Here is a 15,960-nt window from a genome sequence, read left to right as displayed (position 1 = left end):
TACAGCCGCATGGATGCTATTAGCCCAGAGATAGAAGGAAGAAACAACCCTGACCAGAGAAGAATGGCAAACCAAGTTGATGGACTATGCTGAAATGGCAAAATTAACTGGGAAGCTCAGAAATCAAGAGGACAAGAACTTTTTTAAAAATGGGAAAAGTTTACAATCTATTTACAAGATCATTGTAAGCAGGTTAAAACATTAGCAGGATTTTAACCACACTTGTAAACTAACGAAAGTATGGATAATTTGGAAGGATAAAACTTGGATAGTATTGATATGCAGTTGTAAATATTACCACTAGGACCCATGGAGGGGATGGGGGGAAGTTAAGATATTCAGAGCAATCTTGATATTTGGATCTTGAATTGTTTTTTGCCGTATGTTTATATTTTTAAAAATCATATCTATCTGTCTGTCTATCTATCTATCTATCTATCTATCTATCTATCTATCTAATCTCTCAATGAGTTGGTGAAGGACCGACCATAATACAGATGACTACTGTTATCATCTTATCTTGAGGTATGCACCAAAGGATCCCAAATACTCAGCTGATGCCTTGGTTAATCAGGTTCTAAATATAGTTTTCCTCCCAGTCCAACCGGTTTCTCTATGGTGACAAAAAGGGCTATAGCAAGCATCCCACAGATACAATGAGCTGCTTGGCTGTTCTCCAATATTAACTGCACAAGCTAAATGCAAGCACCCAAGTCAGAGCAGATTACATCACTTCTGGATAAAGCTGGGGCGGGAAGCAGTTAACTTCCTGCCTGGTCCATTTCAAACTGGCTTGGCTAGTTTGTTTGTTTTTTCTGCGATGGCTGAATGCCTGAACATTTTGTTCTCCAGCGAGGCCAGCCCGCCTATAGCATATTTATATCAGCCCCGAAAATACCGCTAAGGCATTTGAGCTTGCCACAGAAAATTGTGTGGGTTGCTGCGTGATTTCTTCTCTTTTGTGCGGCCCGGGTTGGCTTTGCAGAAGCAGTTTTGAGAGTGTCTCTCTACAAATATGGGGGCCAAGAGAGAGGAAAGGAAGGAGCTGCTGTTTCTAGCCTGTCAACTCTTGCTCTCCAATTTCAAAAAACCTCCTCTTCTCACCTTCCACAGCAGTAAGACGATGACGCCCAAAAGCAGAAGTCCAGCTGCCACGGCAACCAGCACCAGCCAGAGCTCAATCTCGGTTGGTTGCTCCTCGATCAGCTCAGAGTCGATGGTCACCGAGAACTGAAGGAAGGGGGGGAAAGGGGAGAGATGGGTTTGCCTCAAGGGAGGAAGGGCAGAATGGAGGGGACACTGACTCAGCGCTGAATTTTTCAACTTTCAACTTCCCCAAACGAGGGGTGTAACGTGACTTGGGAATTCGAAAGGTATTTTGGTTTAAATGAGTATAATTTACTTTTGCTTGGTAAGTAAAATGTGTGTCAAGTTGCACAGAAATCATTAAAAAAAAATGATTGCCAAGTACTTGTGGTTATATGATGTACAGTGGTACCTTGGGTTAAGTACTTAATTCGTTCTGGAGGTCCGTTCTGAACCTGAAACTGTTCTTAACCTGAAGCACCACTTTAGCTAATGGGGCCTCCTGCTGCTGCCATGCCGCTGGAACACGATTTCTGTTCTCATCCTGAAGCAAAGTTCTTAACCTGAGGTAATATTTCTGGGTTAGCGGAGTCTGTAACCTGAAGCGTATGTAATCTGAGGTACCACTGTACTGATATTATTATTTATTACCATACTGTTATTATTTAGCATTACCTGAATTGTCAGAAGGGGAAATTCTTTGGTTTTCCCGAGAGCAGTTCACGTGCTCCTTCATCAAATGTTGATTTACCAAGCTGATTGTTGTCCAGTCATAAAAACAAGGGCAGATTTGAATTCCTCACGCCCAAAAATATATTTTTAAGGTTCCCATCCCCACTGAAGAAATGTGCAAAAATTAAGTTTCACCCCCTAAAACGTCATCGACCTGGTGTGTGGAGATCAACATGGCCACACCTGAGGTAGACAGTGGGGTTCAAATGCTCCTAGCTCAGGCCTCGTATTCTCATCTGGGTTGATTAATTCATCAACATTGGGCAAACCATCCCATGCCTAGGCCTGAGTTTACAGACGGGGATGTGAGGGCAGCTTTGTTTGCTTTGAAAATAAATTGATTTCATTTGAATTAACAAAGCTGCTGCTCAAGAAGAACTGACGGAGTTTGCTAATTATGGGAGTTTAACTGGGAGAGAGAAAGGAATGGCGACTGGGAGGCCTTCCATTGGGATTGATAGTTGGACCTCGGGACTTTCTGAAGTTTCCTCACCCAACAAATCCAGTCTCACTCACCCACACAGTGTCGTTTTTCATGTTGATGGTGGAGGAGTTTGTCCTGAGAAACAGCGTGGCTTTCCCATCCACCTTCACGCGGTCAAAGTTGTTGTAGTCCTACATTTCCATGGGGGGGGTGGATAGGAAAGAGCGGGCATATCAAAAAGCAGCAACATAAACTCTTTTTTCAATGTACTCCCACTCACTGAACACAGGAAGATGCCTTCGAATGAGAGACCCTTTCACTGAACATCCTGATTTGCTGACAAACAGCTCACTTGGAGGTTAGATTACATTCTGTCGTTATTGCGAAATTTGTTTCGGTTTGTTTACAGGGCAGTTATACGGCGACCAGCATCCGTCCTGCATTCAACCTGATTTGCTTTTATGAATCTTCCCTACCCATCATTCGTTCATCCCAGTCACTTTCTAAGCCACAAGTCTCAGTTTGTGTGTTTTTTCATAGTGGGTTTGTTGTACTAGGGAGAAGGATGCCTTTTCACCCACTTTAAATTGCGCAAAGTGGATGTTCTGGAATGTTCCAGAACTGTCAGGGACCATGAAGAGGAGGGCTGCACTGAGGAAGAATAGTGGGAATCTCCCCCTCCCCTGATCCTGATCCTGAATATTCCCAGGAGCAGGAGGACAGTATAGATTTGGAACAGTGGTTTGCAGAGGGGCATAGTTCAGAAGGCAGAAGCTGGGAAATACTGGATGGGGAACAGCTAGGAGAAGAAAGACTGGGGGAGAGAGAGAGTTAACAGATTCACAGTCTCTGGACAGAATCCACCCGCCTCCCCCAAATTCCCAGAGAGCTCAGAAAGTGTCAGAACAGAAAGTGCAGAGGCTACAAACTCAGATTACAAGACATAGAAGTGACGTAGATTAATAGGGATGGGGGGAGTGTGATCCTTAATTGGGAGCACCGCCATTTCTAGGAGGTCTTTGTTCTCTAGCTGTGATTATTAAAGATTCTAACTGGTAAGGCGTTCTTTCATTTGATCTCTTATCAACTGCCGGGGGGGGGGGGGGGGCAGTTGCCTGACAAGAACATTCCCTCTCTCGTTAACCAGAGAAAATCCTTGCAAGGGGACAGAACAAGCGTTTACCTCGATGAACGTGCTGTTCCAGACCCGGGCACGAACGATCACGTTTGTCACATCTGCAGCATCCCACAAGGGGCACTCGAACCAGATACAGCGACATGTTCCTTTGGAACAGCTCTGGAAACAAAGGAAGGGGGGTGGGATATTTCAGACAGGTGACAATCCCAGCCCTACCATGAGATGACAGCGGGGATTGGACCTGGGAACATTACCATTGAGCTACAGCCCAGGAAAACTACAAGTCTCTCCACACCACCAGGGACTCTTTTGTACATCTCTCTTAGGTCCCCCCACCTTTCTTCCTAAACCAAATGCAGTAGCTCAGATGGTAGAGGTTGAGACTCTTAATCTCAGGGTCAGGGGTGTGAGCCCTACATTGGGGAAAAGATTCCTGCATTGCAGGGGGTTGGACTACATGACTTGTGTTCCTTTCCAACTCTACAATTCTATGTGAAATGTAGGTGGGTTCCCACAAGGCAACACACAGAGATAACAGCAAGAACCTTTATTGAACTAACAGAACTGGACAACAGGGGCAAAGCAACTGCTTATATACATTCCTGAAGGCCTGGGCCACTCCCACTCCCAACGTGATTGGCTGTCTAAACTTCCAAGTTGCCAATCATGACTTAGAGTTTAAGGGCCAATGGCAGAGGCCCAAATCCTGAAATGTTCTGTGATTGGATCTAATGTATTGAATTGGAATAGAGGGGCTCATAATCCTTAGTCCAGACTCAGGCAAACACAGGACCCACCAGATACATAACACTATGATTCTATGATCTGGAGGTGTGGTGTAGGAATAAATGGCCGGTTATTAATTTGGAGGCCTTCCCATAGGTACAATCTGAAACATTTGCATTTTTTTCCCCAGTTGCCCTATAGGACATGGGGATATAGTCCAATTGAAGATTATATCTGAAAATAGTCCAGAGCTGAAAAGGGTGCCCAGATCCCTAGAACTACTAAGCTATTTCCTGCCTGAAAAAATGTACCACTCCCACCCAACCACTCACTGACTAGATTTGGATGGTCATAACTTGATTTAATAAGCTCTGATCTGACAAAGATTTGTGCCCATGGATGCAGCTGACTCACCCCTCTCTTCATGCTGGCTGAGCAAACAAACCAGGAAGTCTTCAGCTAACCATGGTTTCTTGTATCGCCCAAATGAGGAAACAATGGTTAATGGTTCCAGAATATGGCTTGTTCCTGAAGCTGTTTAACCATAGTTTCCAGGTTGCGACATACCTGCTCCTGAAAAGCCCTCCTCAGCAGAAGTGGAAATGACACAAGATGGCCAAAATGCTCACCAGTAACGTTTCCGACTTGGCTTTCTTGGAAGCTGGCAAGGTGACGGGAAGCTCAGGCTTTGGAGATGTTTGCAGATCGCGCTTCCTCCGTGCTGAGGTCCTGCTCCAGTCGTGTAGCTGGGAAAGGAGAAGAACTGGTCAGCTTTCTCTTCCTGAAAAAGGATGTACTCAAGAAGACTATCCTCTCCTGTCGCACAACACAACTTGAGAACCACTGGTATAGCTAGTAAAGGTAAAGAATCCCTGGACGGTTAAGTCCAGTCAAAGGTGACTATGGGGTTGCAGCGCTCATCTCGCTTACAGGCCAAGGGAGCCGCCATTTGTCCACTGACAGCTTTCCGGGTCGTGTGGCTGGAATGACTAAACTGGTTCTGGCACAACAGAACACCGTGACGGAAACCAGAGCTCACAGAAATGCCGTTTACCTTCCCGCCACAGCAATATCTATTTATCTACTTGCACTAGTGTGCTTTAGAACTGCTAGGTTGGCAGGAGCTGGTACAGAGCAATGAGAGCTCACCCCGTTGTGGGGATTCGAACCGCCGACCTTCTGATCGGCAAGTCCAAGAGGCTCAGTGGTTTAGACCACAGATCCACCTGCATCCCAGGTATAGCTAGTAGAAATAGCTATACACAGTACATGGTGGCAGGCCAAGGTGGAAGGTGTAGCCCATTGAAAAGGGTACAAAGAAAAAGAGAGAGAATGCAGAAGGGAGAAAGGGCTCACGCTGGAGATCAGACTCACTGTGAGGTTGCGGTTGTTGATGACTTCCCCGGGGGGTACGCAGAGCCGACTCTCGTTCCCACTCCTTTTCACCAGGATCTGAGTTGGGTACAGCAGCCATTTCCCATTGCTGGCCTCATAAGGCCATTCGAAGCCTAGCGTGATTGTTCCCGAGGATCCTAAAGACTCGCCTTTCGTGGTCACCTGAAAGTCAAAGGCAAGGTGACAAGCTGAAGCCCCTTTTCAACCTCAGGTTGTGGTAGAAACAGTACAAAGAAGGACAACTCGGAGAGCAGCAGAGCAGAGGTCGCCCTGAAGAAAACCCTAGGCAAAAGCGTGGGGACAGGACAGGAGTTTATAAAACACACTCGGTGTCAAGATTATTCAATTTCAGCTAAAAAGATAGTTAAACTGTTGGTGTGTCTGTGTGGCAACACCAGCCAGAATCCTGTACACTCAGAAATGGAAAGAAGGAGAAGTACCAACCAAGGAGGTAAGCTTCAAAAATAAATGGACTATCCAGAAATGGCAAAACTCACAGCCAAAATAAAAGATAAAAGAGCCAAACATATTTGGGAAGACAAGGTGTAATAAATCAGTGCCAATACAACAGTTTCAAAAATCAAGGTCAAGGTGTAAGAGCATAAAGGAATTTGCCTTATACTGAGTTGGTGAATCCAGTTCAGTCCAGGCTGACTGGCAACCATTCTCCAGGTTTTCAGATTGAGGTCTATCCTATCCCTACCTGGAGATGTCAAGGATTATTATTATTTCATTACTATTTATTAAATTTATATAGTGCCCTATATAGGTCGCATGCAGGACTGATTCTCAACCACAGATCTATTGCCCTTCCCAAAGTATCTTGGAAGAACAGATTTGGGGGGAAATGTCAAGAATCCATTTCAGCCTTCTCTTTCAGGCACAAACAGGAAGAGATCTTTTCAAATATTTGGCTTAACATTTTGCACTGGGAGAAATAAGCCGACACACATGCCCTTCAGGAACCCTCTGTCTTGTGCTTGTACTCTCAACTCTACAAATTAACAAATCGCATTGGGATGGATTCAATCCTGGATTGTGTTTTCGTTGCTTTCTAGACAAGGGATCAATGGCCCCCTATGGAATCCAGCTCAAGTAAACAAGCCCATGTGGGTTTTAACCATGAAGAGACTCAGAAGCAATTCTGGGATACCTCAGTTGGTAGAAGATGGGATTCCAGGACTAGATGATCCTTGTGGTCCCTTCCAACTTTGTGATTCTATGCTTCAATTTTTAAGAGTATTAGCCTCACCTCTCAAGGAAGATCCTTACCTGGAAGTCAAATTCGATGGGACTGCCTACGTCTTCCTCATGCTTCATGGCTGACTCGCCCATGACTGTCCCACTGAAATGCGTCTGGAGCCAGCGGTTGACTCTGCCATGGAGAGAGGAACACAGTGAGAGGTGAGAAGGATGGAAAAGTTTACAAAGTGAGGAACCAGGCTCTGTTCACAACTTGGATGAGTGGGTCACACTTTCCTAATTTAGTCAATGGGAAGTGTAACCTGTTAGAATTCATTTAGGAAATGTCTGCAATGTAGATTTATACTGCTGTCAGGCCTATTCCACTACCAAATCTGCTAATCGTGGAATCCTGGGAACTCAAGCAACATCATAAAACAATATGGGGAACCATGAGAGTCAAGAGTAGGTGCCCAGTACGTTTCCGAGCACAATTCAAAGTGGTGGTGCTGACCTTAAAGCCCTAAATGGCCTCGGTCCAGTATACCTGAAGGAGCTTCTCCACCCCCATCGTTCAGCCCGAACACTGAGGTCCAGCACTGAGGGCCTTCTGGCGGTTCCCTCACTGCAGGGAACCAGGCAGAGGGCCTTTTTGGTAGTGGCACCCACCCTGTGGAACGCCCTCCCATCAGTTGTCAAGGAAATAAACAGCTATCTGACTTTTAGAAAACATCTGAAGGCAGCCCTGTTTAGGGAAGTTTTTAATGTTTGATGTGTTATCGTGTTTTTAACATTATGTTGGGAGCCACCCAGAGTGGCAGAGGGCCTTCTTGCTAGTGGCACCCGCCCTGTGGAACACCCTCCCATCAGATGTCAAGGAAGATGAAGAACTACACAACTTATTTGTGTATGTGTGTGTCCGAAGTGAGTTTGATGGCATGGGTAATTGCGGCAGTCTGGAAGCTCCCTGGTTTTGTTATAAGGAGGTAGAGGTCTCAGCATAACACACACCCCACTTTACAATCTCATCTTGAGAGGCATTTGTATACACTCAAACCTTGGTTCCCAAATGCCTCCGTTATTGTACGTTTTGGCTCCTGAACGCCAAAAACCTGGAGGTCAGTGCTCTGGTTTTTGAATGATTTTCAGAAGCCGACTGTCGGACGCGGAATCCGTTTTGAGTTTCCCTATTGTATTGAGGCTTCCGCTTTCAGTTTTCGGTTGTCGAATGTTTTGGAAGTCGAACAGTCTTCCAGAACAGATTACATTCCAGAACCAAGATTTGATTGTATCGCTTCTTTTTTAAACCCACGTCAAACATTGCGGTGGATACGCACATGCTCAGGGAAGCATCAATGGTGTAGTCTACCAACAGGACTGCCGACACGGGTGCGAGATCTTCTTGATAGCTGATCCTATGAGAGACAATACATCGTTCAGAGAGGTCAGTCGGAGCCTCTCAGATGGGATGCTTAGCAGTCAACCAAAACAGTGTCCCTTCCATCCTCAGTAGAGTCACGCGAGAAGCCCCAGGCCATGTCGGGTGAGTCCACACAGAGGTCCCTACCCACACCAGTCCTTCTAGGGTTGGCCCAAGACTTTGCGGCAAACCACAAAATGGCATCCTACCTACCAGGGAAGAAGGAGTGAGTGAAGAGCTACATTGGGAACAAGTCGGGGAATCAACTCAACCTTGCCAGATGTTTGGAGTGAGACTCAAAGGTTGTTGCAGGGAAAGGGACCCACCCTGAATCATGTCAGGTGGGTGCAGACCCTAGGAGACCCCAGAGGACACCCCCTGCCATTTAGGAGAAGACTGGAAGCACCTCCTATTCTCCAAGAACCTTCTGTATTTTGGGGGTTGCCGAGGAGGTGACAGATCCAGCCTCCAAGGAGTGCACCAAAGCCGTCGCTGCCACCACAGCAATGGAGCAACAGTGGGCGACGCGTTCCTTGTGTGGCTCATGTGGATTTTGCCGCCCAAGGCGGTCGCCTCACCTTGCCACATGGGTGGATTGGCCCTGCAGCCCTTCAGTCAATACCCAAGTAAAAGGTAAAGGTGAAGGTGGAGGACCCCTGGACGGTTAAGTCCAGTCAAAGGCGAGTATGGGGTTGTGGCACTCATTTCGCTTTCAGGCTGAGGGAGCCAGCGTTTGTCCACAGACAGCTTTCCGGGTCATGTGGCCAGCATGACTAAACCACTTCTGGCACAATGGAACACTGTGACGGAAACCAGAACTCATGGAAATGCCGTTTACCTTCCTGCCACGGCGGTACCTATTTATCTACTTGCACTGGCGTGCTTTCGAACTGCTATACCAAAGTACACTAGTACTGACTGGGCTTCCTGATGCAGGTTCCCATTTCCAACCACAACTATTTAGCTCCGGGGAGAAGACTCACGTGGAAGGCTCCACCTGCACGGTGACATCTTGAGTGTTTAGCGTAACTCCAGTAACTTCAAACGTGATAGTCAGCTCTGCCTGGAAAGGAGGCAAGAGTGCACAAGCTGGTTACCCAGCATGCTTTGCTGCAGGTTGCAGAAGCAAATCAGAAGAACCAGCATTTCAAATACTGATCAAATAAGGGGATATAAACCTAACACTGCAGCAGCAACACCCTACATATGGAACTCCCTCTTAGTAGATATTCATTTATCTTCCCTCACCCCGCGCTCAGCAGCACTCTTTAAATATAAAAGGGAGTGGTTTTTATTTTACCCATTGTGTGGTATAGTACTCTGTTACCACTGATGGGTGATACTTTGATGGGATTTGATAGGTTTTAAACTATTGTGCTTTTTTGATCGGATGGGTAAGGTGCAAAAATGTTGCGGGAACAAACGAAAACCATTCCTTTAAAAAAATACAACCACATAAATAAATAAAAATAAAGATGTGCACCCCACCACTGAGACCATTCCATTGTAAGTATCCAAGCTCCCAAAATTTCAACACCTCTTGCGATGGTTTGAACCCTTTCCGTTTTAGCAGTACAAATTCTACAAACACCTTCCTTATCTCCTCAAAATTGTTTCTTCTGCATATTCCCCATCTACAAAAATCATTCCTGAGGAATAATTACATGTGATCTGAATCTGGTACCGTATGTCTGCTCTTCCTCAATGGCACACTGGGGCTGCATACACACGATACATTTAAAAGACACCCCCCTCCTGCCAAGAATCCTGGAAATTGTCGTTTACCCCAGAAAATATGAACACCCACACCATACATTGAGAAAACATTGAACACCCATTTAGAGCACAGGGCTTCCCACTCAAAGGATTCTAAGCAATGTAGTTTACCCCTCACGGAATTATGATTCCCCAGCCCCCTTAGCAAACCACAGTCCCTGGGATTCTCTGTGTGGGCGAGAGAGTGCTTTAAATGTGAATGCAGGCTGGGAGCAGGTCAAAGGTTCCCGTGTTTTGTTATTTCCAAGTCCCAAGGGTCACTAAGGGGGCCAAGGCCTGAACACATCTTTTGTGCTGGATGAGACATCACAGTTTGGGTCTCCCACTTTGGAACCCTTGCCTTTCTGGAGCACCTGGACCCAAAACAACTCACCCGCTGGTCCATTTTGAAAGGGTTGCCGAGCTCACATATCACCGTCTCCTCGAACCTGCAGGTGCCGCTCTGAAGAAAGAAAAGGCCACCTTGCTGAATATTGCCTTATTTCGTCGGCAATTTGACGCTTCTGTACAAGAGCAGACTCGACGTGGTGCAGCAAATGTTGCGCTCAGACAGGGGCAACTTCCACCAGCTCCACTGTCAGGAGTCCAGTTCCCGGCTTGATAACACAGTGAGCGTAGTTAACTAAACAGGATGCTTTATTGTCAAAGCAAACAGATAGCTCTGGACGCCTTTAACACAGCCTCCGCCATCATCAATCAAGATGACCCTTCTGAAGACTGCTTCCGGCATGACCAGAAGCAACTGAACTTTTGCTTCATACGTCTTTTGTTTTGCTTCCTATCTTGCAGCCCTCCCATTCGGCGAAACCTCGGACTCAGTGTGTCAGCTCCCGCCTCTTCCCCATTCTCTGAGAGGCTGTCTCTTTCCCGCCTGTTTGTTCTTTGAATGCGTTCTAGCCTGCTCTCGGCCATTCCCTTATCAGCCGGCATTCCAAGGGGGTGGGGGAGTTGGCACTAGCCAATGCTCATCCTGCATGGCAGTTAACCCTCTCTGCTCCTGGCTGCTTTCTTCAGCTGGCTGCAAACCATCCCTGGGAGCTGGCTCATTCGTGACACCCATCAAGCCATGGCCAAGGATGATGGGGCAGTGTATGGAAGGTCCAAGGTTTTCCCCACTTACCCCAATCCAAACCCTCCTTCCCAGTCCTTGGATGGCCTTAGGCAGGTTGCCAGATGAACCTACCTAACAGCTGAATACTATTATTCTATGCCACTCACCACTGGTCCTGTTAGCTAGGGATGATGGGAGTTGTAGTCCCAAAACTTCTGGAGGGCCAAGTTTGCCTGTGCCTGGATTAGGGCATCTTTGTGTGTGTGTGTGTGTGTGTGTGTGTGTGTGTGTGTATTCCTCTTTACAGTGTTTTGTGTACTTTTTTCTTTTTGAATCACTTTATTGCTTTATAATTGTTTTTGGGTTTAAAAAAATTATATATATATTCTCCTTATTTTTATATTTAAAAGGAGGGGGGTCTCTCACCGGCCGAACAGAGGAAGGCAGCAGAGAGGGCGGGAATGTGATGTTGAGAAAAGCCTCATGAGCATCTTCTCCATTCGTGGGTGATGACGGTATATTTGTGACGCTGATGCCCAGGTTCAGCTTCTTGACATCTCGGCTGTACTGCAACACCTGCATCCCATTCCGCCTGCATTGGGGGAGATGGCACAGATGGGGGAGGGGTGACCAGAGGCAGAGCAGGGCTGTCCACCCACCCACCTCCTAGTTATCTCTCTGGAGGTGCCAGGGAAAGAACGTCAGACGTGCAAAGTCTGTGTGCTGCTGCCCCTAGTGGCGAGCCAGTGAGGGTGCAAAGGGAACGTATTTCTCACCTGGGCAACTTCTGGTTCTGGTCATTTAAAAAGACAGCTTTAATCTTCAGGTTGCTGTTGCATTTGTTGTCTGTTCCACATTGCTTCTTGAACTGAATCTGAAAGTGGTAGAGTTGTTGCTATTGTTACAATCGATTTGGGGTTTTTTTCATTTCTGTACCAACAATTATATACCAGTAAACCACAGAATGTATCAAACTAGTACCTATACATACAATAATAATCTATATACAGTGGTACCTTGGTTGTCAAACGGCTTGGCTCCCGAACAAATCGGCTTCTGAACGCTGCAAACCTGGAAGTGAGCGTTCCGGTTTGTGAACGTTTTTTGGAAGTTGAACATTTGACGCAGCTTACAATTAAGTCCAGAAAGCTCCTGCAGCCAATCAGAAGCCACGCCTTGGTTTTCGAATGGTTCCGGGAGTCGAACGGACTCCCGGAACGGATTAAGTTTGACAACCAACGTGCCACTTGTACTACCATAATATTTCGACTTGCTCCATTGCTTTATGTGAACAAGGCACACCGGCATGGTGTAGCTGATCTAACCAGCTGGCTTAAGAGGCTTCCCATGCAGTCCTACCACCCTGGGCTGGATCTACAATGATCTGGAAAGCGGTATATATATAAAAAGTAGTCTAGTTCTCAATGCAACTTTACATTGATGATCGATCGCTGCTCCACAGCACCCTCTGGTGTTACATTTTTATAACGCGTTTTAACGTTTTAACTGACCGGTGTAGATTAGTCCCTGATTGGCTCCTTGGTTCACACATAGCACTAAGCCAAACCATCACCAAGCATGAACAATGGAGCGAGCAGGTGTTTGGGGACTAAGAGGAAAAATGGCTGCCTCTGAGCTACCCAGAGCTAAGCCGCATCTTGGGCTTAACCATTCCATCCAAACCTGCAAAAGGTCAACAAAAACTATTTCTCAATCTTTAGGTAAGAATGTTTGTATGTGTGCCACAGAGGTGAGAGGTGTATCAGTGAATGGAACCACCATGTTATTTCGGAGCAAGCCAGCCAGTCTCTCCAAAGCCAGGATTCACCTAGAGTAGTTGTGATGGCCACTGTGACCCCATCAATCATCGAGAGAACTAAGAGCTGCTGGGATGTGTGGGTGGTGTAAATGGCAATATGTTGCAAGCAGGGCCAGACTGAGGTTTGATGAGGCCCTAAGCTACTGAAGGTAATGGGGCCCTTTATATGTCCTTTGTCAACAACAAATTGTCACTGCTTTTTGTGTTGAATATATGCTCTATGGTAATTTATGGACCTAATAGGTATCTCAAGCCATTTGCACATGTTGCCATGCAGCCAGCCCATGAAGAATGTAGGCACCCTATATATAGAAATGAGCAAACCAGTGATATTTTAGGGAGCAGGCTAGCAGGCGAGGCCCATTACTTACATCACAGGAATCTACACAACACAAAACACTGTTGCTATATGTAGGTTTCGTTTTATTTGTTTTGGAAATGTATATCCAGTTTTTTTTTCCTTTACATTTTTTGGGGACTCCCAAGAGATTGGGGCCCTAAGCTTACTTGCAAGCCATCTTGAAGATCAGTCAACTGAATGGCGGGATATAAACCGTCCAAACAAAATAAATATTGCGCTGTGAAGGGTCTCCCAAATTTTGGCTGGCCCACTTGACATATTTGATGCGAAACACGAGCACATGTCAAAGTCATCGCACAACGACTGCACAAATGCCAGCATCACAGCAAACTAGTCCACCGGCAACTCATTTTTCAGGATGTTATTTTATTTTGTCTTTAAAATGATGGTGAACAGGCTTTCCCACCAGATGGTGCCAGAGGGCAAATTGGATGCTGGATCTATGAAGGCTGATTATGAGAAACCAGAGACGATTTCTCATAGATATTTGTATGCGTTTGTACATATGGGTGTGCATGCACATAACTCACCTTAGTGTGCATGTGTTACCCGTTTGCAAGAGACCCCGACCTGCAGTTTGCTTAAACTTAAGCTGCTGGACCAAATTTAGGAATGTGCACAGACATTCTAACTGATGAGGGGGAAGGAGCCAGCAAAAGGAATGTTGGCAAATAGAACTGGCAAAACTAATATCAATTATAAGGTATCAGTCAAATCAAAAATTTAAAAAGGAATGGAAATGTTTCAAAGATTATACGTTAAAGTATTGTTCTAAGAAAGATATGCTAATATGCTTACAATAAAAATGTAAAGTATATGTGTGAACTGGAAAAGAAAAGAGATCAAAGAAGGACAAATAATGACATATTTGGAGAATGCAAGGATAAATGTGGAGATAGAAATTTAAAGAAGTCTAATTGTGGCGGAGGGAAGCTGCGGGTGGGTGGAGGGAATACTGTACCACAAGTATATTTGTTTTCAATGTTTTCCCCTTTGTAAATTTCTTTTTTTCTGTTGGTGTTCTGTTTTTGCTGTATTATTTAAATAAATAAATAAATAAATAAACAAACAAATTTTTTAAAAAAGAATGTTGGCAAATAGAGCAGCGCCTGCGGCATAACTGAAAGGTCGGTGCAATTAGCAGAAAGTGGGGAGATCCTAGGGGCAGAAAGAAGAGCAGTATGGGAAAAGCGAGCTGTCCCGTCACACTGAGCAACCCAGCAGAAGGCAGAAGGCAGGGGGAGGAAACAAAGAAATTGAACAGCGAATGAGCTTGTGCAAAGTGGGGGAGGGGAAATGCTTTGGATTACTGCATGGCGCTCACCTCAGTCTGATTCTCACGGGACTGATCCTCGTTCAAGACAGGAAACGCATCGAGCGAGCGCAGGCCCAACTGGAACCGCATGGGCTTCTCGGCAAGAGAATAGTTCATGGAGAACGCAATGGGGTGCAGCTTATCCCGCATATCAGCCTGCAGGGCAAGGGAAGAGTTCGTTGCAAAAAGCCCTCCACCCAATTCTGAGTGATTGTACTCTGACGAGGAATTTGAAAGCTCAGAGGGTCATCTCCAAGGCCGACTTTAGCAGATGCGGCGCTGGGGTGCAAATATCGGCCTAGCACCTCCAAATTACCATGGATAGTGTTGGGGTGGCCGTAGCTGCGCACTGCTAGCCATGGGGGGGCCCCCGCAAGTCTCCCCCATGCCACTGCGGGAGAGCAATCCCAGCAAAAGTTTGGGAGTGAAGTTGAGACCCTCCCAAGCCTCCTCGTGAGGAGAGTGATTCTCACAGAGGCTTGGGAGGGAAGCTGCGCGCCCGCCACACATATGGTTGGCGAGGCGCAGCTTCCATCCTAAGCCTCCGCGGGGATCAATCTCCTCCTGAGGAGGCTTGGGAGGGAAGCTGCAAGCCCGCTAGCCTTATGGTTGGCGGGGTGCAGCTGGTGGGCGTGCAGGGAAAGGGGAGGGTGCTGGCAAAGGCACACAGCTCCCCCACTTGCTGAGGCGCCCCTGAGAGGCCAGTGCCCTGGCGCAATGCACCACTAAGCCCAGAGTGGCTGGAGAAACCCAGCCAGATGGGCGGGGTATAAATAATAAATTATTATTATTTTTATTACAGTGGTGCCCCGTAAGACAAATGCCTCGCAAGACAAAAAACCCGCTAGACGAAAGGGTTTTCCGTTTTGGAGGTGCTTCGCAAGACGAATTTCTCTATGGGCTTGCTTCGCAAGATGAAAATGTCTTGCGAGTTTTTCCGACTTTCCCCCCCTTTTTCTAAGCCGCTAAGCCGCTTATCCGCTAAGCCGCTAAAAGCCGCTAAGCCGCTAATAGCGCTAATCTGCTAATCCGCTAATGGGCTTGCTTCGCAAGATGAAAAAACCGCTAGACGAAGAGACTCGCGGAACAGATTCTTTTCGTCTTGCGAGGCACCACTGTATTATTATTATTATTATTATTATTATTATTATTATTATTCCATATTTCGCTCACACCCAGCCATCCAAATGTATCACTTAAATTGCCCACTGCCCTCGCCTTACCCGCAAGAGGACTTCCAGGGTCTGACACTTCTCCCTTGGCATGGAAAACTGTCCCTTGTAGACAGCGGACTGTGTCCTGGCAAAATATACCCGAGGAGGACGGCGGTCCCGGTCAGCTTCCACCAGGTAGTTCAATTCTGAAATGAGACACAGAGGGGGAAGTGATAGGGTGGGGAAAACAGGCCGGAGGCACTGCCAAGACTCAGCAGGCAAACTGAGGAACATGTGCACCCCACTCCATCCACCTAGAAGCAGCCTGTCCAATTTTGCCGCCTGAGGCAAAACAGGAAAGCGCTGCTCCCGTCGTCTCCA

The 15,960-nt window shown here is 46.5% G+C and overlaps 1 protein-coding gene across 2 annotated transcripts in view; it reads right to left on the bottom strand.

Annotated features, from left to right (window-relative positions):
* Positions 1-15,960, bottom strand: part of ITGA3 (integrin subunit alpha 3) — an 88,658-nt gene that overhangs the window by 6,470 nt on the left and 66,228 nt on the right. For both annotated transcript variants that reach the window (XR_014150686.1, XM_081837652.1), the window contains exons 12-24: positions 15,649-15,785; positions 14,435-14,581; positions 11,707-11,804; positions 11,357-11,522; positions 10,253-10,321; positions 9,087-9,166; positions 8,021-8,098; positions 6,774-6,876; positions 5,481-5,663; positions 4,736-4,852; positions 3,426-3,539; positions 2,335-2,433; positions 1,105-1,230 (exon numbers count right to left, since the gene is read on the bottom strand). Coding sequence is in view for 1 of the 2 variants with exons in the window: in XM_081837652.1 (XP_081693778.1) it covers positions 1,105-1,230; positions 2,335-2,433; positions 3,426-3,539; positions 4,736-4,852; positions 5,481-5,663; positions 6,774-6,876; positions 8,021-8,098; positions 9,087-9,166; positions 10,253-10,321; positions 11,357-11,522; positions 11,707-11,804; positions 14,435-14,581; positions 15,649-15,785 (1,517 nt within the window). In the remaining variant the exon portion in view is untranslated. The remainder of the gene's footprint in view (positions 1-1,104; positions 1,231-2,334; positions 2,434-3,425; positions 3,540-4,735; positions 4,853-5,480; positions 5,664-6,773; positions 6,877-8,020; positions 8,099-9,086; positions 9,167-10,252; positions 10,322-11,356; positions 11,523-11,706; positions 11,805-14,434; positions 14,582-15,648; positions 15,786-15,960) is intronic.

Source organism: Podarcis erhardii (assembly GCF_964252035.2).
Source record: "Podarcis erhardii genome assembly, chromosome: 13".
Lineage (NCBI taxonomy): Eukaryota > Metazoa > Chordata > Lepidosauria > Squamata > Lacertidae > Podarcis > Podarcis erhardii.
Note: the sequence above shows the minus strand (reverse complement) of the source record. Positions and strands in the feature narration are given on the sequence as shown.